This window comes from Dermacentor andersoni, chromosome 10 (genome assembly GCF_023375885.2).
Source record: "Dermacentor andersoni chromosome 10, qqDerAnde1_hic_scaffold, whole genome shotgun sequence".
Classification (NCBI taxonomy): domain Eukaryota; kingdom Metazoa; phylum Arthropoda; class Arachnida; order Ixodida; family Ixodidae; genus Dermacentor; species Dermacentor andersoni.
The window spans coordinates 132,545,008-132,572,264 of record NC_092823.1 but is presented as its reverse complement, the minus strand read 5'-3'; the positions used below and the strand labels follow the sequence as shown (position 1 = coordinate 132,572,264).

Sequence of the window (27,257 nt, the reverse complement as noted above, 5' to 3'; positions counted from 1 at the left end):
GTCATAACGCTCTTCTTGTATATACTGCGAGGCTAATAAACGAGATCGGGCGACTTGACGTGTCATGTGAGCGCGATCGATGACTTCACGAGCGTACTCAGTTGCAACACGTGGCACAGAAGGGAGGATGGTGTCAAACGGCAATGTGGGCTCGCGACCATACAAAAGATAAAAGGGTGAACATCCTGTGGTGTTCTGTCAGGACCAGTTATACGCGAACGTGACGTAGGCCAGCGTGGCGTCCCAGTCGCGGTGATCGTTAGAGACGTAAATCGACAGCACCTCTGCGATAGTTCGGTTGAGACCTTCCGTAAGACCGTTCGCTTATGGGTGGTAGGCGGTGGATAGCTTGTGCTTAGTGGTACAAGAGCGGAGGAGGTCGTCGACAGGTCGAGACAAGAACGAGCGGCGGTGGTCTGTAAGTAACTGTCGAGGTGCGCCATGGTGGAAAATGACGTCGTGGAGGAGAAAATCGGCGACGTCTGTCGCGCAACTAGTCGGCAACGCTTTTGTTATCACATAGCGTGTCGCGCAATCAATAGCGACGGTGATCCACTTATTCCCTCCAGTCGTCGTCGGAAAAGGGCCAAGCAGGTCAAGGCCTACGCGAAAGAACGGTTCAGAGGGAGCTTCAATCGGATGGAGTCGGATCATGCGCAGCTGGCTCAGGGGGATCCACGGGGTGACGAGAGAGGCAGTCAGCCTCCTTATGCAGACGTACAGATTTATAGTTGACAACAAACGAAAATTCCTGGAGCTGCAAAGCGCAGCGACCAAGCCGTCCTTTCGGGTCCCGGAGGGAAGGCAGCCAGCAGAGTGCGTGGTGGTCTGTAACAACCGAAAACGTGCGGCCATACAAATATGGCTGGAACGTGGCGACAGCCCAAACTAAAGCCAAGCACTCCTGCTCGGTGATGGAGCAATTTCTCTAGGCAGGTGACAGCAGGCGGCTGGCGTAAGCTATGACGCACTCGGTATCATTCTGTTGTTGGGCGAGAACACCGCGGATGCCATGGCCGCTTTCGCCAGTGTGGACTTCGGTCGGTACAGATGGATCAAAGTGAGCAAGTATTGGAGGCGTGGTCAGAAATCCGATGAGAGCGGCCAACACGTGAGCCTGCTCCGGGCCCTATGAGAATGGAGTGTTCTTCTTTAGAAGATCTGTCAAGGGCCGAGCAGCGTCGGCGAAGTTTTTGACGAAACAGCGAAAGTAAGAATACAGGCCGACGAAGCAGCCCAAGTCAGAAGCAGAACGTGGCATATGGAAACTCCGTACGATGAGAACTTTTGCTAAACAACTCTGTCAATTTCTATTTGCGTGGGTCCCAGCTGGTTAGCTCCTCTTCGTGGTTCTCGTACAACACGTTTGCCATGCCTCTTAGGTTAGGTTAGGTTAGGTCACACACATTGCCCCTCCCACATCGCGCCGATCGCTGCGACTCAGCGACGGCGCGACCAACTTGTTGGAATCCAGTCGCGGAGAGCCCACAACGCCACGGCGGTCGCAAAGCGACGGAATCCGCTGTATCGCTGACTGAAAATCGAGCCATGTGAAACAGCCTTTAGGCAGTAAAGAGAAAGTTGAATCTACAACCACTTGTATATGAATGGCCATGGTGCCTGACAGCAGCCTCTAGGTCGTAGTTCCGTCCATATCCAAACTTTGGATACAGTATTGGAATTTTCGACATACCAGACAGCACGCTCTGTAAGGCCATTCCCCGGAGGAGCATGGAGCGAGCAAAATTTTATAGTCAATCCGTAATCTCCACTTTGCTAGCTTTTCACTACTGAAGGCAGGTCTGTTGTGCACACTCTGCAACACATTTAGCTTGAAGAAGGGTAATGACACTGATGGCGTCTTCTTACCCTGCCTTTGTCATGACCATCTCGGTTCGTCCCTCTAAGCAAATCAGAGAAGCTACCGTTTTCCTGACGCTTTCGCCCGCTACCTTTCGCTCCTGAATAAGCAAGTGAACGACTTCAAAGATAACTATCGAACTTTGCGGGATTAGCATGGTGTTTGCCACCTCTCTGAACTTTAATTTGTTTGCTTGACATATGTGGCACGTACGTACGTAGTTGCTTATCTTTTTGCTCCCTTCTCGGCGATGTAAAGTACTTGAGAACCTCATTATAGTTGTCATCACCATCAGCTTATTTTTATGCTCACTGCAGGGCGAAGGCCTCTTTCAGCGATCACTAATTACCCCTGTGTCGCGCTAGCTGACTCCAACTTGCTCCTACAGATGGACATTTCCTTATTTCGTAACGTCACCTAAATTACTGCCACCCTCGACTGCGCTTCCCTTCCCTCGGCAGCCATTCGGTAACTATCATTTTCGACCGCTTATCGGCCCTACCCATTTCATGGCCTACACCGCTTCATTCTTTCCTCTTAGTGTCTATAGGATATCGGCTATCCCCGCTTGCTCGCTGATCCGCACCGCTCTCTTCCTGACTCAGCGTCACGACTAACATGTTTCGTTTCATCACTCTTTGCGCTGTCGTTGTTCTTTGGCTTCTTTCTTGACCGCTGTATTTCTGCCCCATGTGTTCGTACAAGTAGAATGCAATAATCGTATGCTTTTCTTTTCAACTAAAGTGGTAAGCTCCCTCTCAGGATTTGGTAATGCCTGCCGTCTTCACTCCAACCAATTTTTATTCTCCTGCAAGTTTTCTCCTCATGATCAGGCTTCTCTGTGAGTATTTGACTTAGATAAAGATATTCCTGCAAAGATTCCAGAGGCTGACTGACGATCATGAATTCTTGTGCTCCTGTCAGGCTACCGAAGATTACCTTTCTCTTCTGCATATTAATATTCAGCACTACTCTTACGATCTCTGTTAAGGTCTTCAATCATTTCTTGTAACTCATCCCCAGTGTTACTGAACAGGACAATGTTATCTGAAAACCGGAGGTTGTTGAGATATTCGCCGTTGATCCTCACTCCTAAGCCTTTCCAATTGAATAGCTTGTATACCTCTTCCAAGCATGCAAAGAATAGCATCGCCGAGATTGTGTCTGCTTGTCTGACCACTTTCTTTAAAGGAATCTTTTTACTTTTCTTGTGGAGAATTATGGTAGCTGTGTAATTTCTGTTGATTTTTTCTAGAACGTTTACGTAAGCCTCTGTACTCCTTGATCAAGCAATGTCTCTATGACTGCTGGTATCTATACTGAATCAAATACCTGGTCACAATCTATGAAATCTGTATAGAGAAGCTGATTGTATTCAGCAGATGTTTCGATTACCTGATTGATCAGATAGATGTGATCCATTCTGGAGTATTCCTTCCTGAAGCCAGCCTGTTCTCTTGGTTGACACAAGTCCAGTGTTGCCCTTATTCTATTGGAAATTATCTTGGTGAATATCTTATATAATACTGGAAGTAAGCTAATGGGCCTATATTTTTCTCATTTATTTAACGTTTCTCTTTTTGTGGATTACTTTAATGTTCGCATACTTCCAGTTCTCTAGAACCCTTGAAGTCGCGAGACATTTCGTATAAAGAGTCGCAAGCTTTTCAAAAATGATATCTCCTCCATGTTTGTTTAAATCGACTGTTATTCCATCTTCTCCTGCCAATTTTCCCCATCTCATGTCTTACAAGGCCCTTCTATCTTCACGGCCAATAAAAGAAGGAGGCTCTGTAACCTGTTAAATACTACTTCGAATGGAGGTATCGTGGTTGCTCTGGGTGCTGTACAGGTTAGTATAACATTCTTCCGTTACTCTTGCTATATCTTCGAAATTACTGATGATATTACCCTGCTTATCTTTCAGAGCATACATCTTGCCTTGCCTTACGCGAAGTTTTCTACTCACTGATTTCAAGCTGCTTCCATTTATTACTGCTTCATCAATCTTTCCAAAGTTATAATTTTGATTATTACTTATTTTCTTCTTGTTTATCAGGTTTGACCGCTCTCTCCGTCCGATCTCTCAAAGGAGACACGCTCATGCTTTGTCCTTTGTTTATTAGGTGCGTTGCTACTTGGGAGACGTAAGCTACTGGTTCCCATGTTGGAGTCTGGCTGCCTACTTCAATTCCTGCTTCTGATATCAGCCTAGCTGCGTTTAATTCATTATACCTATGTTATCTCTACCTATTACGCCTGTGTTATCTATTTAAATAGGCTCGTTTGCGAGCACCAACCTGAATCCGTGTGCTTTAATTCTTACTGCATCTAGACTGGCCTATTTCTTCTTGACAAATTTTGCTCACTCTTTCTTCAATTTGACAGCAACCTTAGACCGCACTCTATGGTCACGGCTCTTTACCCGACCTAACAGCTCTACATCTTGCATTGTGCTGGGATCGGCGGAAAGTATGAAACCCATTTCATTTCCTGTTTTGCCATTCAGGCTTTTCCGGGTCCACTTTCTGTTACTGCCCTTCCTGAAAAAGGTATTTATTATTCGGAATCTCTTCTTTTCTGCCAATTCTATCGACATGTATGAACTACTATTTTTCGAATCGATGCTGAAGTTTCCAAATGCTTGCCCCTCACGTTCTTTTTCTCTACTTTTGTGTTGAAGGCATTCATGACTACCTTAAACTCAGTTTGCACATCGTTCATTCCAAATTGAACAACTTAAACCGATCTCTTTCAATGTCATCATGTATGGAGGTTGGAGCAAAGGATTGCACTGCCTTTATTCTATACCTCCTCTTTTGCTTTATTACAATGACTACAAACTTCTTATTAACGTTGTAGAATTCATCCATGTTGCCCGCTATGTCCTTATGGATTAGAACTCCTACTACATCCTCTTATCTGGATAGACCTCTGTAACAAAGCACATGGCCGTTTGTCAGCAATGTATAAGCTTCATAGTCTGGTAACCTCACTAAGCCAAATAATATTGACACGCGTACTTGTTCATCTTTATAGGGTGACTTCATTTTCACTGCCTAACAAATGTTATCGCTCAGCGGAGGACGCACCTGCATAAATCAGAAGTTCCTCGAATGTTATCGGTGTTTATATCCACTGTCTGTTGTCACAAAACCCTGTTACTCTGATTGCATGTGTGCGTGACGCGAACTGTGTAGTGCTTTCTGGAAGACACGCGGGCACCAACGATTACTCTGCAACCTTCGATAACTCATGTATAAAAGCCGACGCGCTTGACCCGCTGATCAAATTTTCGACGATCGCCGATTGTGTTCGTCGCCATCGTTATTCTTTCCGTGTAGCCTGTTTTTGAGGGCACAAGTTCGCCCAACAAAAGGCTAGTGTCGTCATTCACAGTTTTGCTGCTTTCTTCACTGTCACTATTACGTGGCACCTGGTGCAGGTGCTGGGTACGTTCATGCACCCAACGCCCCCGAAAGAACGTTATCCGAGCCTGAACCCAGAAGGCAGCACCAACTTTGGGTCAGATCATCGTCCAAGCCGCCCAACTTGCCCCCTGAGCAAGGTGTTCTAACCTAGCAGATCCTAACGAACAACATTAAGCCAGCAGCTACAATGAAAACAACTGCAACACCATAAACAATAGTGCTTCAGTAAGCCAGGGAGCCGCCTACTTTTCTGCGGTCCTTTATGCAGAAACTGCGGCACTGCAAACAGCGACAGCCCACGACATTGCGTTCTTCCTCCTGCATCACTTCATACTGCGTCATGGGGCACCACGCGAACTTCTGAGTGAAAGAGGGCGTGCGTTTCTTTCCGTAGTTCTTAACACCCTTCTGACCGCGTGCCATACCGTCCATCGCACCACTACAGCTTATCATCCGCAAACGAACGGCATAACAGAACGGTTCAATTATACTTTGGGCGACATGCTATCCATGTACATTACATCGGATCATACCAACTGGGACCTTGTTTTGCCATATGTTACGTACGCCTATAACACCGCTTCACAGGCCACAACGGTATTTTCACTATTCTTTCTCGTATATGGCCGTGAACCTACCTGTACGCTCGACACCACTCTTCCCTACCGGCCTGACCCATCAGAGGGCACGCCTCAGTCTGAAGCCTCCAAGTATGCCGAAAAGTGCCGTCGGCTGGCCCGTTCGTTCATGGCGGAAGACCAGAGTCTCCAAAAATTCCGTGGTGATGATGACCGACCTCCCTGCACCTACCAGCCGGATTCACTAGTCTGGCTTTGGATACCTTCAAGCACCCCTGGTCTATCCTCTAAGCTCCTCGCTCAATAGCACGGTCCCTACCGCGTCGTACAACAGACGACGCCGGTCAACTACGTCGTCGAGCCGTTAGCGCTATCTACTGACTTGAGGCGTCGCGGACGTGAGACAGTGCACGTCCAGAGGCTTAAGCCCCATTACGACCCCCTTGTCCTCGCTTCTCCTTGAGTCGCCAGGATGGCTCCTTCTTCTCCAGGGGGCAGTTGTAGCGAAGAAGACTTGCACGCCCTATGGACGCACTATCATCATCGGCCCGCCGACGAAGAGGGGCTCGCGCTCTCGGTGTCTGACGCTCGACTGAGACGGTCGCGTTCCTGACTGCTCAACAAACCGCATAACACTATCTACACCACCGCAGCACAGTTTAGACCCCGACGTCCCTCGCGTTCGCCGTTGCCAGGACGCTACCTGTCGCCGCAGCGCCGACCCAGCAGGCCACTGGCACAGGCCGGGGCCGGTCCGTAAGCCCCTATTCGGAAAACTAAAAGCAGCAACCGATGGGGGTGCGGTTTGTGTACGTCGAAATGACGAAGATCCTCCGCCGCCGACGATGACGTTTCCTGATGATTTCTACGAAGCAGCAATGATACCCCGCCATGCCGACGAAGACTGGAAGTCAACAATGCGCCGACGAAAGACGACCTGACGATGTTACGTACTAGCCAGAATTCAACGCGACGCAGCCGTGGTTTCACTCGAAGACATAACTGTAACGGAATACAAAGCACTACCGACCTCGACGTGCTTCTCGACGGCCACGAAGTCACCGCGTTTACACACTGGAGTCGACTACTCCGTCATCAGCGGACTATTCACCGCCAAGTTGAAGAAAGTCAGAACTGCATATAATGGCCCTCAAATTCAGACGGTTTGGTCATTGAAGATTCGACAAACACCAGTTGCAAAGCATCACATAATAACGTAAGGGTGCGCTCGACCACTCTGTCAGAGCCCTTACCGACTTTCGAAGGGAGAACTTCAAGCTCTAAAACAACAAGTCGAGGAAATGCTACGAGATGACATCATCCAGCTGTCGAAAAGCCCGTGGCATCTCCTATAATGTTAGTGAAGAGAAAGGACAGAACCCTATGTTTCTGCGTCGATTATCGTCTACTGAACAAGATCACGAAAAAGGACGTGTACCGCCTTTCACGGATAGTCGACGCATTCGTTCAGCTCTTCAACACTCAATACTTTTCGTCGATGGATCTCAAGACTGGCTACTGCCAAATAGAAGTCGACGAGAGGGATCGCAAAAACACCGCCTTCATCACGCCAGACGGCATCTATAAGTTCAAAGTAATGCAATTCGGGCAGTGCTCGGTGCCTGCAACGTTACATCGCGCGTTGCTTCAGGTTGTCGGATTGGTTTCAGGGTTCCTAATAACGCACTGCTCTAGTTGCATAATGGTGCATCGATCGTATGAGGTATCAGGTACTGGCTGCATAGACTCTGATATAGGCCTTAAAATGCCCAGAAAGGCCCAGTAAAGCACGCAGGGCGTGTGGGTAGTAAGGCTTTGTCAACTTGAAAATTTCCTTGATGGATTCCTGCTTTGAAGAAGCGCACAGAAGTGACTTTTGCGCGCTTCTTTCGTAATGGCGAAAATTATTATGTCGCCTGCATAAACGTTGCATAAGCTGTTATTCATCATTTAGAACCACACTTGGGGAGTTCTTTCAGCCAAAATGTAGTCGATTATATTCAAACAAGTCGACGAAAACGTCATCCTCCGCACTTGGGCTGCGCATGAGCCGTCGACAATCAGACAGTACGGTGGTAGCGGTGGAGGGAAGGCATCTCTAGCGTCCGTATAATTGATATCGCAATAGAAACCAAAGCCTTCTGCGTATACGAAACCAAGTGTATGTCTTCAGCGACCTGCTGCAGTTAGCTCCAGTATCCGCGTTCTTATTGATAGCCTAATTAGTACCGATCAACTTACAAAGAATTCTGATCTGTTAACTCCACGGTCATAAAATCAATGCTTGGTTTGTAAAGGACACTTCAACACGTCAGTTTCACTCCTTTGGGACACATTACCAGTTGCTCCTTTTTCCGAGCCTAAAAGAAAGGGGGCGATGCCTTTATAAATCCACCGCGGGCTGGTGCTTGCTTGTCACAGCGGCTTTCCTTTAGGCAATCAGCAAACTCACAGTTTCTTCCGAAAGGCGAAGCATCGATTGCGCTAGCTAATTAGCAGACAGCTATACAAAGTAAGGACCGTATTTTTATCGACCGTATGAACTTGGAAACATTCGCTTAGTAACTGAATTAACAAGCGTGGTGGCAGCGTGCACACGCAAGCATGACATCACACTCGTTGACCGCGGACACTCACTGTCAAATCGCTGGCGTGCGCAAGCACGGATGCCGCAGCGAGCGAAGGGACTGCGCTGTCTACTGCTTCAGCGCATACTGAGCGGCGACAACGCAGCGCGCACGAAAGCGTGAGCCTTCTGCAGTGGCGTTCAAGATACGGGCGTTCAAGTACGCAGTTGCTGGCACAGTTGAGTAGAAGCCGCCCCTTTCAATCCCGCGTAGCCTCCCAGCTATCCTCCCTTCCACACGAGAGACTAAGTCGCGATCGACTGTTACCGTTTCACCCGGTCGCTAGATAGGCCGTTGCTGGAGCACAATGCCGCAACCCATCCCTCCCTGTCATCCCAAAACGGCCTTTCGCACGACGGAAGACGTGAGGCTTGACCTCCAATTTCCCGCATCACACGCGCCAGGCTGAGCCGCGATCATCGACGGCCCTCGTGTGCCTAATTTCACTCGCACATACAGCACACGGTGCGCAGCGACAGGGTTATCGTCTTTGGAGTTGACACGGAACATCACGGCGAAGCCGACAGCGACGGTAAAAAAGCGTCTGGAGTGTCCATATAATTGATATCGCAATAGAAGACCTGCGCAAGTGAAAATGCGTGGCAGAGAACTCACACCGTTATTTTAGAGCGCCGGTCTTAAGTGCCCATTGCTGCGACGACCATCGGCGTCGGCGTTGTTCCTCGTAACCGAGTGAACAGGCACAGCGAAAGATGAACGCGAACGTGGAGCGTAGCGGGAGATGAGACGGGATACGAAGACAGCACGATGAGGAAAGCGGGGGAGGAGGATGCAACGGGATCATGAGGCGGGAAGCGTAGTGCCACGCAAGACGGGCTTTGCGGCGATGATGACTGCGCACATGTGTGCCTATCATTTTTGTCCTTCGTGTAGACAGTATAGTGAAGCAAGTCGAATGATGCCATACCAGCTAGCCCCAGTCGAAGCTTGACTGGATAACTACTCGATGGCGCCAGAGTAGCGTGCGTTGTCGGTACGGAAACAAAACATTGTATGAGCGCAAGTCTGTCTGCTGTGACTGCTTGGAATAGCGCCCATGCGTAACCCAGGCGCTGCCTGTCGTGATACCGCGATTAGCGAGGCAGTCGTGGCACACTTCCCTCACTTTGCAACTTACCGTACTAGATAGATTGTCCACGCCAGCCAATATATAGGGAAATTAAAACACGTGTAGAGCTGCGCCTAAATTTTGCATTGCGGAATATCGTAATCATCGGTTAGTTTTTAACTGGGCACTACAAAGATATTTTCCCACGGCAGCCGCATTTTGATTGGGACGAAATGCGAAAACACCCTTGTTCTTAAACTGGTGCACGTTAAAGAACCCCAGGTGGTAGAAATTTTTGGAGTCCTCCACAACGGCGTGCCTCATAATCACAAAGTGGTTTTGGAACGTAAAACCCAATAATTTTTTTTTAAAAACAGTACTTGAAAATTTCGACGTAAACTAAAGAATACAAAGCGTGGTTTACTATTCAATGATAATCGCTATATTAGTGATCGCACAATACTGGAGGCTTCTTTAGGAGCCTGCTAACTGTGTTCGGGTGACTTCATCTGCAGAGAATGGCATAATAGGGAGAAAAACGGAACGCCTTCCAAAATGGGGTTGTCTAAAAAGTCATACGTTTTGGCTTCCACACAGAAGCCGTGTTCACTGAGCTGATAGGCATAAAACCTTCGGCTTAAATGCGCGTCAATAATCGCTTCAGACATTTGCGTATGTTGGCGGGAGTTTGCCACCATTTCTATTAAGCGTGTGTGCTCTGGTTGGATAGTCAGGGATTCCAAATACTGTCACTTTTTCGACTTCTTTTCTTGAGCGATGACTGAAGCTTCGCCCCAATCATGTTGCTTGGATTCCTCCTGTTCAGCGATTGCACTGGAAGTGACGTTTTTTTTTTTTTTTTTTTTTTTTTGACATCGTTAATGTGCTCTTTTAGTCGCGGTTCCAAATTGCCACTTAAACCAAATAGACCTAATTGCAGTCCGCGCACGGTGTCTTATATAGAACAACAGGGAACATTTCTTTCCTTAGTTTGTCCTTGACGCTGACAAGCTCGTGGCATAACTTGCGGCTGGGAACATGAGCGACTTGCACGTTATATTTATTTATTTTCTTGAGCGATGACTGAAGCTTCGCCCCAATCATGTTGCTTGGATTCCTCCTGTTCAGCGATTGCACTGGAAGTGACGTTTTTGTTTTTGACATCGTTAATGTGCTCCTTTAGTCGCGGTTCCAAATTGCCACTAAAACCAAATAGACTTAATTGGAGTCCGCGCACGGTGTCTTATATAGAACACCAGGGAACATTTCTTTCCTTAGTTTGTCCTTGACGCTGACAAGCTCGTGGCATAACTTGCGGCTGGGAACATGAGCGACTTGCACGTTATATTTAGGTAGGACATGTGCCAAAGCTTCGCTTATGGGCACGTTGCAAGTGCTAGGCGGCGCCCCGTCTTTCCGACCCCTAGCGCCATCTGACGAATAGTTGCGCGAATGTGGTAGGATTACTCACGGCGTCAGCAGCCCGCGCTGCGTGTTTGGCGTCCTGTCAAACGGTAGCGATGGCGCGAAACAGCGCGCCGATATTAATTTTATCTGGGTTTCGGGGATTACAAGATCTTCATAGCTATTTTCATGAAAAGAATTTAGAGAAAGCAAGTCGTCTATTTGAAGTGGGGCACGTCTACGACGTGAGGGAAGTGTTGAACTCGCGCTGATCGGAGTGACTGCTAGGTTTATTCCGCAAATGAAAAATAATGCACCAGCGAGATGCGTGAAGCTCAGCGTAAGTTGCTTCGTTATCTACGGTGTGGACGCGTGAAATTATAGGCGACATTGATTCTTGAAGATCGGCGACAGCAGACAAATCCTAGCGGGGAGCTGCGATTGCCGTGCTGGCATCGCAGGGAAGTGCAAGGACGCCGCGGTAGTTTCCCTGTACATACAGGACGGCAAATACGAATCCAAAACATCTCATCCAAGAACGTGGGGCGTACGAACGACTCGTAAGACCTACCAGAGGTATTCTAACGTTGCTCTCCCCAATCACAAGAAAAGGGGATGAACTTACCAGTTGTGTTAGACTACGCTGGGAAAATATTTTTGCCCAAGTTACTGGAAGTGCGATACTTTTATGTTGCGATTTTTCAGTGCGTGCAAAGGAGGTTCCAATAAACCACGTTGTCAAAAATTTTGGTGATCTCAACTGCCCCTTCGTTTATATGCTGGGCGCAGAAGGGTGTATGCCAGCACAGCCGGCTGCAACCCCTCTTCAAATCTCTCAGCAAGCCCTAGCGCTGTTTGAATGGGAGAGGATTGGGAAAGAGTTCCACAGCTTTACTGCGGTACAGTGTGGGAACAAACTACTTTGTTTGCTGCATATCCTGTAGGCACTGCAGGCAGTGGCGTAGCAACGGGGGGGGGGGGGGGTGCAAGGGGCCATTGGGGGGGAGGGGGTGTCATATACGTCTGGAGACACACGGAAATTGTTGATATCCTCGCCTTCCTCGAATAAACCCGGGGGAGGGGGGGGACAGAAGACCTATGGGCCCCGGGTGCCAGACGACCTAGCTACGCCACTAACTGCAAGTGTCCCGTTGCTGCCATCACTGCTGTAAAAGCAAAGAATTCAGAGTTATAACGCACTTGGCATAACGCCGGAACATAAAACAGCTTATGCCATTGGACGAGCGCTATCCAGTGTTGACGCCGTTCTGCTTCATACGGGCGGAATGGAAACCTGTAAAACTTTGTTCCTCGTGAGTTGGTGTACGTGCTGTTGCAGCCCACTACTCAACAGCTCGGGTTGCACTTCGGCATTGCTCAGAAAAGGCAACAGCTACGCGCGAAAGAGTGAACATACAGGCTTTCTGAACGCAAGCGGGCCGGTCGTATCCTACCGGTTCCGCGCTCGCCGCCGCGAGGGGCGCCCTAGTAGGCGCGGGAACTACGTTCGCAACCTGCCTATGCCGGGAACATGTGGTATGGTGGCGGGACGTTGGCCAGAGGAATCACGTGGCACCCTAGGCCGTGAGTTTCTTTTTTCTGAAGAAGCAATAAAGCTTTTTTGGGAAGCTGCATGCGCCAAGCACGTGTCGTATGCAGGCCAAATCAGAAACCAAGTTTTATGGTTTACCACAAACCCTTTGGGCTCTCTGTAATAATGATGATGCCACGGACCGCTAGTGGCAAACATTGTTTACAGGAGTGAAGTGAAGTTACCGCCCTGTGTATGGGTCCTTCCTGTGAACTTTGAAAGATAACCGTTGTCTGTCCTGTTCTACCACCGTGTGTAGTAAAGGTAGCCGTCCGGAATAATCCTCTTCGACGGTGCAAGTTATGGCTTCCTCAATGCTATTGAGGCGATTTGTGAAGGCAGCCAACGCATCTTTTTTTATGATGCAAAAGCAATCGTCAACGTAGCGCAAGAAGAGTTTCGGAGAAGGATAAACAGAAGCAAAGGCCCGGCTTTACACGGAAGCCATAGCCAGATTTGCAGTGGTTACAGGAATAGACGCGCCCATAGGTGTACCATGTACTTGCTTGTGACACCGCAGAAATTGGAGTAAGTATTTTTCAAGCAAAATTTCAGTAATCTGGCGTGGTACTGCACTTATACTGTTGTACGTTCACAAATATTCTCGTCAGCCAATAGGGCAGCTTTGTATGCGTTCACTGCACGGGCCGCAGGGACACAAGTGAAAAGGGAAACCACGTCAAATGGCACCATGACATCATCATCCACCGTGAGGTGGCGTACCTTGTCAATGAAGTCCTGCGAGTTGCGAATAAACTTGGGGCCACACCCAACAAGTGGAGCACACACACGGTGAAGGTAGTTAATTGGGCAGTTTGCAAAGAGGGGAACGCGTGAAATCCGCAATGGGCCGCAGCGGAGTGCTTGACTAGTGGATTTTCGGGAGACCATATAGTGCCAGAGCGTAGTCGTTGTGGCCAAGAAGTGAATAGTAAAGTGACTTGTGTTCCGGCGGCACGAAGCGGAAAACGTCTGTTGGAAGGTTTTGCAGATCCCGTTCCACCTTAACTGCGGGGTCACGATAGAGGACGGTGTAGGTGCATCTGTCTTGAAGAAGCTCCAACATTTTACTGATGTAGTAATTGGTGTTCATAGCTGTGGCATTACCCTTCTCAGCTGGCAAAATCGCAATGTCGTTTTTCCTGCAGAAAATTTTGATGGCCCATTATGCCGTTAATTCCTGACCAAACGAGATTTGGTCAAACACTTGATTTCATCTGCAGAAAATAATTAGATTTCTTTCTGTCAAATTGCCCTTGCTTTTGTTGGGACAACCTACGGATCCTATGTCTTTGAAACAAAAAATTTAAGTAACCCTTGCTCTGTCTCCTTTTTTGTCCTCTCCTCCCGTTTCCGCCATTTGCAATACAAGGTATGTGGATATAAATTTGAAAAAGTCCTATTTAATCGAGCTGTGCTTAGGAACAACGCCCAGTCCACTATTTCACAGAGACCTGTTGTACTAGCAATGCTCTAAATATGTTAAGCGGCAACCACTAAGCTCACATCTAGGGATTTTCAATGTTTTTTTTGTTTACCAGGCCTCTCCAAAACTTGCAGCTGCTTTACATGCAAACAAGAAAAATACAATGCAGAATTAAGCGTTTTGTTGTTCGTTTAGATAGGTATAATATATACAAACGCCGACCACCAGAATAACACTGCAAATGCAGCTTGCAAAGCGTAAAGCTGGAAAGGAAATTGAGACGCATTCTGCTGTGTCTAAAGCCGAATAGATATTACATTGTCAGAACGCAAATGCCACACCTAGGAGACGGCGCATATATTTTTTTTTATTTGCTATTCTTTCCTGTTAACTTTCACTGAGCTTATTCTGTCAAATATGCTTTTACGTATGTCTGAGATGGGGCAACCTCACTTCGACGAGCTGAAAGCATCCATGATACAACGGAGCGGACACATCTTCTTCCGTCCTGGAGAGTATATGAGTTAACTAGACGTCCACAGCTAAATTTTAATGTTCTGTTGCATCAACACCGCCTGGGTAGGGCTTCATTTCTCACTGAAAGAGTTGATGGACGGCTGATGCAACGTGTCTTCAAGACATTTCCCACTAACAGGTGAAACCCATCTCCCTCCTGTCAGCCGTTGATGTTAACATCAAGCCCTGGTCAGTTAAAAGGTTTACCTTCAAGACATACAAGCCTATTGATTGATCTAGTGCTCCTGGTGTGCTTACCGGTACTACAACTTCCCGTGATATACAAGGAGACTCAAGCTTACCATCTTTCTTGAAGTGCACGGTCTATATAACGGAGTTTCCCAGATTCTCAAACGCACAGTATTTAAGCTGCACAAGTGCGCATAGCGAGCGAGGACCCCTGCAAAATGCTAGCCCTCATCGTGTTGCTGCGATTGGCAGCATGTTCTTACGCCGGTACGTGTAATATTGCGCTGTTTAATGACCGCACATAGTATTCTGGGGTTTTACTTGCCAGAATCACTATATGATTACGCGCCACGCTGTAGTGGAAGACTCCGAATAATTTCAACCGCCAGAAATTATATAATGCGCCCCTAACATTTCGTCTTCATAGAAATGTGGCTGTTGCTATCGGTAACCTCACTCGCGAATTCGTGAGTAGCAGATCAACGCCATAGCCGCTAAGCCACAGAGGTGGGTAAGTTCTGCTTTTCAGGCGTCCAAATTAGGGGATTACTATATATTGCTAAAACGTATCATTTTATTGTTGCTGCACCTGGCCTATTCAGTAAAACAACGTGTACTGCTCTGTTCGCTAAAATTTTAAAAATAAGCAAGCGTACGCTTTGTTCTATTTGATCTCAAGGAACTTACGGAGCCAACAATGGTGACTCAAGAGGGCACCTTTATAGCATTGAGAAAATTTCTCGAGAACAGTGGCATTGTTGGGTACTAATAACACATGCACAAGGCATTTATTCATGAGAGTGTTAATAATTTTCTGTATATTAGGTGATGTCGTTCTTGTTACTGTTGCTTAATCAGTTCGATTCAATTAGACTTCATAGGATACCTGAGGCACTTTCCGGTATCTATCTATCTATCTATCTATCTATCTATCTATCTATCTATCTATCTATCTATCTATCTATCTATCTATCTATCTATCTATCTATCTATCTATCTATCTATCTATCTATCTATCTATCTATCTATCTATCTATCTATCTATCTATCTATCTATCTATCTATCTATCTATCTATCTATCTATCTATCTATCTATCTATCTATCTATCTATGCTGCACGTGCTTCACCCAGAGCTCTATCCGAGTGGGCTGTGTGGTGTTTGTGCAGCGGGTCCGGCGGACCAATGGCACATCATGTGGGACTGTGCCAGGTTCCCGACGGCAGCTAACTCCAGGACTTACCCGCCAGAACTTCAAAGTGCACTGCAGTCTACAGACAAGGACTCACAACTATGGGCCGTCCAGCAGGCCCGGGGTGCGCTCGAAAAGCACAAGCCTCGTGACCCACTACAAACGGGCCCAACGGGGCTAGTGCAGAGTAGAGTATAACCCCGGGTCGACGCTTGGCCAGCGTCACGACTCGTTAAATCGTCGTTTGCCGGCACTTTACTAAAGTTATTCCTATCCTATCCTATCTATCTATCTATCTATGTCCATCTCTAGCCATTATGACCGACGCACGCCAACTTGGGTCACTGGCTAGCCCATGATCTAAGGGTTAAAGGATCCGGCTGTTGTGCTGAATCAATCGGGTTCCAAATCAACCATTAGAGGACCTGCTTAGGTAACTGGGTGAATGCCACTTGGTGGGTACTGCTCTTCAATGAACCTCTTTCGTGCCAACTTGGGTCAATGGCTATGTGCCATTGGTATGTGACGCTCTTAACGAACATTTTTATGCCATCTTGGGGGAATGGTTGGTCCGCTTTCTAAGGAGTACACCGTCTGGCTGTTCTGCTGAATGAATCGGGTTGAAAAGCAATCATTAGAGTACGCTCTAAGCTAACATGGTGTATGACACTTAATGCGTACTGCTCTTCAACAGACCTCTTTCACACTAACTTGGGTCAATGCCTAAGTGACATTGGTATGTTCCGCTCTTAGCCAAAATTTTTACTCCATTTGGTTCACTCGCTAGTCTATGGTCTAAAGGGTAATGCAACGGACTGTTGTGCTGAACAAGTCGAGCTCGAAATTAACCATCAGAGGACCTACTTAGGTAACTGGGTGTATGCTACGTGGTGTATACTGGTGTTCAGCGGACCTCCCTCACGCCAACTTGGGTCAATGGCTGGTCCATGTTCCAAGGGGTACAGCATCAGGCTGTAGTGCTGAATCGATCGAGTTTGAAATCAACCATTAGATGACGAACTTAAGTAACTGAGCATACGACACTTGTGTACTGCTCTTCAACGGACCTCTTTCACGCTCACTTGTGCCAATGGCTAGGTGAAATTGGTATGTGCCACTTGTAAGGAAACTTTTTCCGCCAGTTTGGGTTACTGGCTAGTCCATCTTGCTGTTATGCTCCATGAATCGGGTTTGAAATCAACCATTGAAGGACCAAAACTAGATAAGTGGGTGTATGACACTTGTGTAGCGCTCTTCAATGGACCTCTTTCACGCCAACATGAATCAATCGCTAGTTGCCATTGGCATGTGCCGTTCTTGAACATTTTATGGCAATTTGGGGTAATGGCTAAGCCATCGTCTAAGGGGTAGAGCATCGGGCTGTTGTGCGGAATGAATTTGGTTCGAAATCAACCATTAGAGGACCGATTTAGGTAACTGGGCGTGTGTCATTTGGTGTGTACTACTCTTCAATGGACCTCTTTGACGTCGACTTGGGCCCATGGTTAGGTGCATGGGTATGTGCCGCTCTTAACGAACATTTTTACACCAACTTGGGTCAGTGATTAGTCTATGATCTAAGGTGTACACCATCTGCCTGTTGTGCTGCATGAATTGGGTTTAAAATCAACCATAAGACCAACTTAGGTAACTGAGTGTATGCCACTTGTTGTGTACTGCTCTTCAACCGATCTCTTTCACGCCAACTTGGGATCAATGACTAGGTGCCATTATTGGTATAGGCCGCCCTTAACAAACATTTTTACGTCAGTTTTGGTCACTGGCTAGTCCATTGTCTGAAGGGCAGAAAATCAGGCTGTTGTATTGAGTAGATTGGGTTCGAAATCAACCATTAGAGGACCAACTTAGTTAACTGGCTGTATGCCACTTGGCCTGCACTAGTGTTCAACGGAGATCTTTCCCGCCAGCTTCGGTCAATGGCTGGTCCATGGTATAAGGGGTACAGCATCAGGCTAGTGTGCTCAATGAGTCGGGTTCGAGATCTACTATTAGAGGACCAACTTAGGTAACCAGGTGTGTGCCACTTGGTGTGTACTGCTCTTCAACGGAGCTCTTTTAGGCCAAGTTGGTTCAGTGGCTAGGTGTTATTGGCATGTGCCGCTCTTAACGAACATTTTACGCCAACATGGGTAAGTTGCTAATCCACGGTCCAAGGTGTAGAGCATCGTGCTCTTGGGCTGAATGAATTGGGTTAGAAATCAACCATTAGAGACCAACTGAGGAAACCGGGTGTGTGCTACTTGGTGTTTACTGCTCATCGACAGACCTCTCTCACACTAACATGGGTCAATGGCTTGGTACCATTGCTATGGGCCGCCCTTGACGAACATTTTACACCAACTTGGGTCACTGGCTGTTGCGTGGTCTAAAGGGTAGTGCTTCGGGCTATTGTGGTGAATGAATCGGGTTCAATATCCACCACTAGAGGATCAGCGTAGGTAACTAGGCAGATGCCACTTGGTGTGTACTGCTGTTCAACGGATCTCTTTTACGCGCACTTGAGTCAATAGCTAGTGCATGGTCTAAGTAATACAGCATGTGGTTGTTGTGCTGAATGAATTTCGTTCAAAATCAACCATTAGAGAGCCAACTAAGGAAACAGTGTATGACATTTCTTGTGTAGTGCTCTTCAACAGACATTTTTCACGCCAACATGGGTCAATGGCTAGGTGCCATTGGTATGTGCCACTCTTGAACATTTTTATGCCAATTTGGGTGAATGGCTAGTCCATGGTCTAAGAGGTACAGCATCTGGCAGTTGTGCTGAATAAATCGTGTTCGAAATCAAACATTACAGGACCAACTTCAGTAACTGGGTGTGTGCCACTTGATGTGTACTGCTCTTCAACGGACCTCTTTCACGCCAACTTGGGCAATGCCTAGGTACTATTGGTATGAGCCGCTTTTAACAAACATTTTTATGCAAACTTGAGTCAATGGCTAGTCCATGATTTGAGGGATACAGCTTCGCGCTGTTCCACTGAAAAAATCCTGTTCGAAATGAACCATTAGAGGACCAACTCAGGTAACTGGGTGTATGCCACTTGCTGTGTGGTGCTCTTCAACGGGCCTCTTTCATGCCAACAAGGGTCAATGGCTAGTTGCCAGTGGTATGTGCCGCTGTTAACGAACATTTTTACACCAACTTGGATCACTGGCTAGTGCGTGGTTTAAAGCATAGAGCCCTAGGCTGTTGTGCTGAATAAATCGGCTTCGAAATCAATTATTAGATGAGGGACGTGGGTAACTGGATGTATGCCACTTGGTTTGTACTGGTGTTCAACGAGCCTTTTTCACGCTAAATTCGGTCACTGGTTAATCCATGGTCTAAGGGGTACATCATCTGGCTATAGTGCTGAATGAATCGGGTTCCAAATCAGCCATTAGATGACCAACTTAGGTAACTGGGTGTGCGCCACTTGGCGTGTAAAGCTCTTCAGCGGACCTCTTTCACACTAACTTGGGACAATCGCTAGGTGGCATTGGTGTGTGCCGCTCTTAACCCCTTCTGGCATCAATTATTTCTGTTCATTGGAAATGCAGTTGCTCCACATGTCCTGCATTCCAAGGATCATGAAAAGCCTACAGAAGCAGAACGGATTAGGATTTTAGTGAGTGTTCTCAAGTTTACAGAATGTGAACTCTATACGAAAACTTCACAGGAAATGTGATAATATGAACTATTTCGTGTCTATCATACATGAGGAGCACCTGTGAAGCCACCTGAAGAATATGCCTGATGCAAAACATTAAAAGAATGAAAGAAGTGAACTCGCAGCATAACTACATACTGACACTGACAGCAAACGCTCAACTATCTGCCATCTAACTCATTTTACCAAAGAACTTTACAAATATTATTCAAACTTGCAGCACAAGTCCAATCAGAAGTGTTTCAAAATGAATGCAACGCATATTAAATTCCAATTATATTCGTCTGTGCTTTTGCTTCTGATGGACTATAGCTTAGTGTGCACAATTATGTGCACAGCACATGAAGGGGTTAAGGAACGTTTTTACAACTTTGGTTACTAGCTAATACATGGTCTAAGGGGTAGAGTATACGGCTGTTGTGCTGGATGAATCAGGTTTTAAATCAACCGTTAGTGGACCAACTTAACTGGGTGTGTGCGACTTGGTGTGCACTGCTCTTCAACGGGCCTCTTTCACGCCAACTTTGGTCAATGGCTAGGTGTCACTGGGGATGGGCTGCTCTCCAACGAACCTTTTTTATGCCAACTTAAGCCAATAGGAATGCGTGAAAGAGGTTTGTTGAAGAGCGGCGCATAACATAAATCTGCCGCTCTTCAACGTACGTCTTTCATGCCAGCCTGGGTCAATGGGTAGGCACCACTGGACATGTGCCGCTCTTGAATGGACCTCTTTCTGGCAACTTTGCTCAATGGGCGAACATCACTGAGAATGTGCCCCTCTTCAATGAAGCTCTTCCATGCTAACTTTGGTCAATGGGTAGGTGCCACTGGAAATATGCCGTTCTTCAATGAACCAATTTCATGCTAATAAGGTCAACGGGCAGATGCCACTGGCTATGTGTCGCTCTTCAGCGAACCTCTTTACTCTAACTTAGGTCAGTGGCTAGGTGAAATATGTAGGTGCCGGTCTTAGCGACTATTTTTCTCGCGAACTTGGGTCAATGTCTAGGTGCCGTTGGTCATGTGTTGCTCTTCAACGAACGTATTTCATTCCAACTTGGGTCAATAAGTAGGCGCCCCTGGGTATGTGCGACTCTTCAACGAAAGTCTTTTACACCAGCTTGAGTCTATACGTAGGTGTCACTAGGTATGTTCCCGCTCGTCGATGAACGTTCTACCGCAGGATATCGAGTAGCGTTTGGCGGCCACAAAAGATGCATGGCTGCGGAGGCTTTTGAAGAGCGTCTCCTAGGTTGCAGAATGGCCAAAGAGACCCGGTGCGCATTAACGTAATTCTGCGTGACATATGACACCATAAAATAACGAAGTGACTCATAAAAAAACAGGAAAATAGTCACAAGTGAGGCATATACTCAATATTTGTTCCTGCCCATATCTCGAGCTTTGGGGGGATATTGAAGATCCCATGGTGGTCAAAATTAACCTAGAGATGTCCACTATGGCGTCCCTCATATTGAAATCGTGGTTTTGGCACGTAGAATTCCTGGTATTATTTGAACAACTATGTTGTCGACTGTGTCTTCTTTAGCGCCGACACTTGGTTGACAGTTTTTTATCCTTATAATTTTTATTGTACATGCAGTGATATCCACAAATTATATAGAGCGACTTGAATACTTGAAACTTGAAGTGCTGAAAAATGTTTCCCAGCTTTCTTCTTGCATTACGCAGTGTGCTTCAGTGACAAATCATTAGCCTTGTATGTAGTTGTTCTTATTAGTTGTATTTCGCTGTCTTATACCTATTTGTTTTGTGTGTTTCTATTGCGCAGGGCTGTTATTCAGATATCCTGTATTTATTTTATCTTTATTGTATTCAAGCTTCTTGAAGTTTCAAAAATGTTTGCGTTGCGTTTTCTAGAACATATATTGATTCAAAATGCTCGTAACTCTGCTTTATCTGGACGCTTTCATTTTCTAGTGTGTATATGTTACTGTAATGCACCCCATGTGCAGTGTTCCTTCTCTTTTTTAACAAAGTGCCGTCACCGCTCCGAAATTTATCACACAGCTGCAAAATAGTCCACCTGTTCTAAAACAGCTTTTTTTCGCTGTCCTTCGATCTGTATCTAAACAGAATAATAATTTGATTTGATTCAATTCGATTGCATGTAGTTGGAGTCGTTGAGCAGTGTACATCCGGTGGCAATAGCTTACATTCAAATTATTCTGTGCGTCCTACATGTTTACTTTCCTTTTTCCCATTGTGTACGCTGTCATTCCCCTGCTCAGAACACTATGACCACTGAGGGAAACAGTCACGCTGGGGATAATAGTGCTAGTGCTTTCTGAGGTGCCAACAAAGCGCAAAACGTGCTTTCTATACTTACACATGGTGTCCCTCACATTATGAACGTAAATTTTTATCTATTCTTGATACCAATCCTTCATACAAAACTTATTGCTGTCTTGAAAGCCGACAAGAACAGTTGCCAGCGTGTCATTACATCCAACCTATTAACAAGTAGATTGCTTTGACAGGCAACATACTAGAGTATTTGTCGGGGTAGCTTAATTGCTGTGGTGTTGCGCTGCTAAACTCTACGTAGACGGTTTGATTGCGACTGCGACGATCGCATTTCGAAGGAATCGAAGTGCAAAAACGCTCTCTGCACTTAGATTTACGTGCACGTTAAAGAACCCCAAGTGATGAAAATTAATCCAGAGTCTCCCGCTACGGCATGCCTCATAATCAGGTTGTTGTTTCGGCACGTAAAACCTACGAATTATTAAACATGTTTGAATAATTTTTGTTCTAATCCTCAAACTACAACATCTTAGGTGACTCACTGGTGTTTTCATCCCTTTATTCGAACAGACAAGGAATTATTTGTCTACCCTACTATATTGGAAGGGCGGACAACAGTGAAAAATTTAGTAATGCGGCTCACTGAAGACATCACACTTAATCTCAAAAAAAGCTCCGTTCTCGCAGAGACACTCTTGTTTGTTACCAGCAGCAAAGAGAGCACCCAGCTGGAAGCAGTAAGTGCGAGGTGTTTTTACTGGATGAGTTTATTATTTGGATGACACTTTTCTGACTTAGATGACGCAATGAGATAAAAAGTGATGTACGTATAATGCAAAATAATCGAGCGATAATTATAATATGATTACCTGACATGACCCAATGGTGATGTAATTCTGTTCTGCAAATATTGAGCGCACAATTCAGCATACGAGCATTGACGGGCACCTACAATGTTTCATCTGTGTCGCTCCTATATCGAGAAATCAGTGGTCCCCTATTGATTTTGTTGCGTCGAAAAGCAGTGAGCTGGAGACAGCATTTTTTTTTTAGTAGTAACGCACTTCAAATTGTTTCAAAGAAGTGGGTTGTTTTCTTTAACACTTCAGCACCTCGCGAAAAGAGCGGTGTTACTTTCTTTCGATAGCGTCAAAGATTGTTTAAGAATTACTTCACATAAACTTAGAAAAAGCGTTTTTGTCTATATAAGTTGTTCGAAGCCTGCTTTCAATTAAAGAAATAGGAAGTGCGCAATGGTTTTCTCATGAGCACACGCTCTTGTGAAGCTTAATTGCACATAAAATCAGCAGAACGTTTCCGTACTGAGAAACACAATAAGTCAATACCAATCAATATGTCAGTAGAGAGACACTTTTCCCTTACCTGATTCCGAAAGGTACTGCGATTGAAACTAAATTTGTGATATTGAACGGCTGCGAGTTCTGATTGATGGATTGCATAGAGAGCATCAATTGAGCATCGAATATTAGGCTATCACTATGCATGTCCAATTTTACCCTGCTAATCTGCAGCACTACTGTGTGTTTTGGCCATGGTGGCATGATAAGTTTCGATGGCATTTTAGTGCCCGCCGACAGAAAAGAGACGAAGGTACCGTGATGCACATCATGGTGTGCACCATGGCATATGCGTCTCCATATGGTCCTTCTCTGCTGACTCTAAAATGTTATCCATGTGCTAATCTGCCGAAATTCTTCTTCCTTATTTATTGTGCGTGTGCGTTTCTTTTGAAATATATGTCAGCCTTTCCAGAATAAAGAGCAGTTGTGAATTAACCCTTCTTTGTCCTTGTAGTCATTGCTTTCGTGCTAAAAAAATGTGCGCTTTCTTGGTGGTAAGATAAAATGAATAAATTCCGTATAAATATAAAAAAAAAACATAAAAGCCCGTACAGCAATTTTTCTGTACTATTTCGCAACAGTGAATTCATGGTGAAAAAACAAATTTTTTCTAGGTAAACACAACAAGTATTCAGGAAGATTTATACCACGACACTCACCACCAATCCTCTGTGATGGTACACCAGAGAGATGGCACAGTGCAAGTCGTGAGTTTTCTCTCAAAGTCTATTGGTCCGCAGAGAGCAAAGTAGTGAACGGCAGCGCAATAAAAGCAAGACAAGCACTGAACATTCTTATGCTGCAGGCGATCTCTGCCCGTACCCAGCACTGCTGCTTTCATGCAAGGATATTTTGGGGACAACATGAAATGAGAAATTCCACTTCATATTTCTCTTTATTGCAGCCTTGTTCAGCCGTTGATATCAGTCATAAGGTTATTGCTGCTATGTTGTTATAGGTCTCGCAAAAGATGCACTTGTACCTTGGACTTGTGCTATTTAGCCTGATAAGATGATATGAAAATCAAGTCATAAGCTTGTCGCTAAACCTATAATAGGTACTGCATTCTCGAAACTGAGGACCACTGAAAGTTCATCCTGGTGTTTACAGCGCAAAACGTAGACGGGACGCGAGACGAGAAGACGACACCACAGCGCTTGTGGTGTCGTCTTCTCGTCTCGTGCCCCCTCTACGTTTTGCGCTGTTAACACCAACATGGAAAACCAACAAGTCGAAGCTGCTACTCTAGTGAAAGTTGATCAAGTTGATAGGGATTCATGTTATTGAAAGGCCGGCGTGCAAAAGGGTTACAAATCGTTGACTGCATTTGAGTAACATGATGCTCAAACCAACTCGAGCACAGCCGACTTCTCTTGACTCACAATGACGAATCTTCAAAGTATGTAGAGCACTACGTTTAACTTCGACGATTATTGACCGCGTACAATTTATTTCAGCGTTACTTTCCAGGCCCCACAAGTGCTCCCGATGAACCGCTAGGTTCTTTTTAGCCATTGCTGCTGCCTTTCATTACAACACAGTAGAAATATCTCACTCAAACAGTGGAATCAAACCCCCTTAACAAAAGCCAGTTTCATTTCTGCTTTCAAAGATTAGTTTGTTGCGCGAAAGGTCGAGAATTTGCTATAGTTGTTGTTGTTTATAGCGCAGTTCTCTTTCTGATTTATATAATAAAAGAGCTTTGAAAGAATGTTGCTGGTCTAGTTTTTTTGTACTTGCACATCTCAACGAACACACTCTGCACGAGGACCACAGAGAGATGGTGTCTGTTCTAAATGGTAAATAGATGGTGTCTGTCAGTAATGCCTTAACGTGCAGACTAACAAACACGGACACCAAGGCAAGCAGAGGGGAAATTACTTGTGCTTATTAAATGAAATAAAGAAACGATAAATTATTGGAAATGAAAGTGGATGAAAAAACAACTTGCCACAGGTGGGGAACAATCCCACAACCTTTTTTATCCTTTCCTTATTTCAATTAATAAGCACCAGTAATATACCCTATGTTGTCCTTGGTGTCAGTGTTTGTTGGCTTCTTATGATATGACTAATACAAATCGGGCCCCTCGGTTAACCCCCTTCTCCTTTGACATGCAAGCGTCACTACAACACGGCAGTTTTTTTCCCTACGAGACTTATCTTTGGGCTAAATTGTTTTAGTCCTTTCTTTTGGTATATTGCTCGCGTATCCAGTGGTTGCCATTCACAGCATCAGCCTTCGAAAATGATAAACCAAGCGCACACATTTTCCGTGTATTGCTGATGAGTATCACCCACTTTTTGTCATAGGAAGGGATCCTCAACAGCAACCTGAGAATTAAGCCTCTACCAGAAGGTGAACGTTCCTTGCAAGGTCAAGTGCTGCATAAATTATATGAAGTGCAAGAGACAAAAGCGAATTTCAAAGATTCAGGCAAGCATTTTTTTTTTACTTTTAAGAGGGAGTATCAAGAAGTAGGTCAAAAAATTAAAACTTATACGTCCTTTCCTTCCGTTTCACCACACTCAATTTTAATGGCTCGTTCATGTTTTTCATATGTGTGTCTGCCAAACACAGTAGCATGTAAATGTTTTCCTTGGCGATCGCAATACAACTTGTCCGAGCAGCATTAAATAATACCATACAACCACCACCACGACAAACCTATGGGGTGCTGACCGTGTATTGCAGCAGAACGCAGTTCCAGGTAATGGAACATCGTGATTTCTATCTTAATTACAAAGGCTCCGAGTCGCAAAATCAGGCTGAATAGAGATAAGGATCTAGGTCATGCTCTTAAAAGAAGAAAACAACTAGGCCATCGTATTTGTGGTGATCCTTATATTGCGTCCACTGGACGTGTGCAAAGAAAATTGGGATACTTGTTGCCTGCGTTCTGGCGGTATATATATATATATTGACACGTGTACACGTTTATCTTACTCGGGTGACCACGTTTCACCGCTTAACAAATGTTATCACGCAACGCAGTACGCGCATGCATGTATAGGAAGTTTCTGGAATGTTATCGATGGTTCCATCCGCTGTCTGTCACCGAACCTTGTGTAATCTGATTGCATGTATGCGTCACACGAATAGTGTAGAACTTTGTGGAAGTCGCGCGGGCCCCAGCGATTAGTCTGGAACATTCGACGATTGATGTATAAAAGCCCACGCGCTTGACCCGTTGATCACATTTTCGACGATCGCAGACTGTCTCTTCACCGCTGTCGCTGTTATTTGAGTGTACCCTGTTCTTGAGGGCACAAGTTCGCCCAATAAAGTTTCGTCTTTCCCAGTTTGGCTGCTTTCTTCACCGTCACTACCATATGACAATATATATATATATATATATATATATATATATATATATATATATATATATATATATATATATATATATATATATATATATGCTGTGTGTGTGTGTGTGTGTGTGCTTCCTAATAGTTGAATATGTTTTTGATTTCTCGTGCTAGTAATGTCCGCCTCTTGGAATAATCCAGTACAAGGAACAGAATCATGCTGCCTACCACAGGCGATATTTAAGGATTCAATAAAACATAAATGTGATCAGCATGTCTCCGGGCGCGCGTACGCGTGCGTGTGTGTGTGTGTGTGTGTGTGTGTGTGTGTGTGTGTGTGTGTGTGTGTGTGTGTGTGTGTGTGTGTGTGTGTGTGTGTGTGTGTGTGTGTGTGTGTGTGTGTGTGTGTGTGTGTGTGTGTGTGTGTGTGTGTGTGTGTGTCAGGGCCATAACCAGGGAGGCGGCTTATGGGGCTTCGACCCCCACCCCGAACTTTGTTCGTGCTGTCATGCACCGCCGACCAAAAGAACCACCTGCGCCGGAAATCATTCTGGATTTTGTCTTGAATGTCTTTTTCACGCTCGAGAAGATATATGGGCGCCAACATTTCGAGCAACGCCCATGCATCTGGAGTCACATAAGGCAAGGAGCCCCATCCGAGCAGAAAGTTTCAAGGGCGGTTTGATGGCAACGGGGCTCGTCGCGGCATCTCGCGGAGGCCGCGGTATCTACGGATCGCATGGATTTCAATTCCGAAATTTC

At 45.7% G+C, this 27,257-nt stretch overlaps 1 protein-coding gene across 2 annotated transcripts in view; it reads left to right on the top strand.

The window, feature by feature from the left end:
• The first annotated feature begins 14,761 nt into the window (after positions 1-14,761).
• LOC126543709 (venom metalloproteinase antarease TserMP_A-like) overlaps positions 14,762-27,257 on the top strand; it is a 39,935-nt gene continuing 27,439 nt past the window's right edge. The window contains exons 1-4 of one of the 2 annotated variants that reach the window (XM_055078215.2): positions 14,762-14,959; positions 22,397-22,563; positions 23,802-23,894; positions 25,500-25,623. In XM_055078215.2, the coding sequence (XP_054934190.1) occupies positions 14,911-14,959; positions 22,397-22,563; positions 23,802-23,894; positions 25,500-25,623 (433 nt within the window). In that variant the 5' untranslated portion in view covers positions 14,762-14,910. Of the gene's footprint in view, positions 14,960-18,641; positions 18,789-22,396; positions 22,564-23,801; positions 23,895-25,499; positions 25,624-27,257 lie in introns of those variants that run through there. The other variant, XM_055078216.2, reaches the window with a different exon arrangement.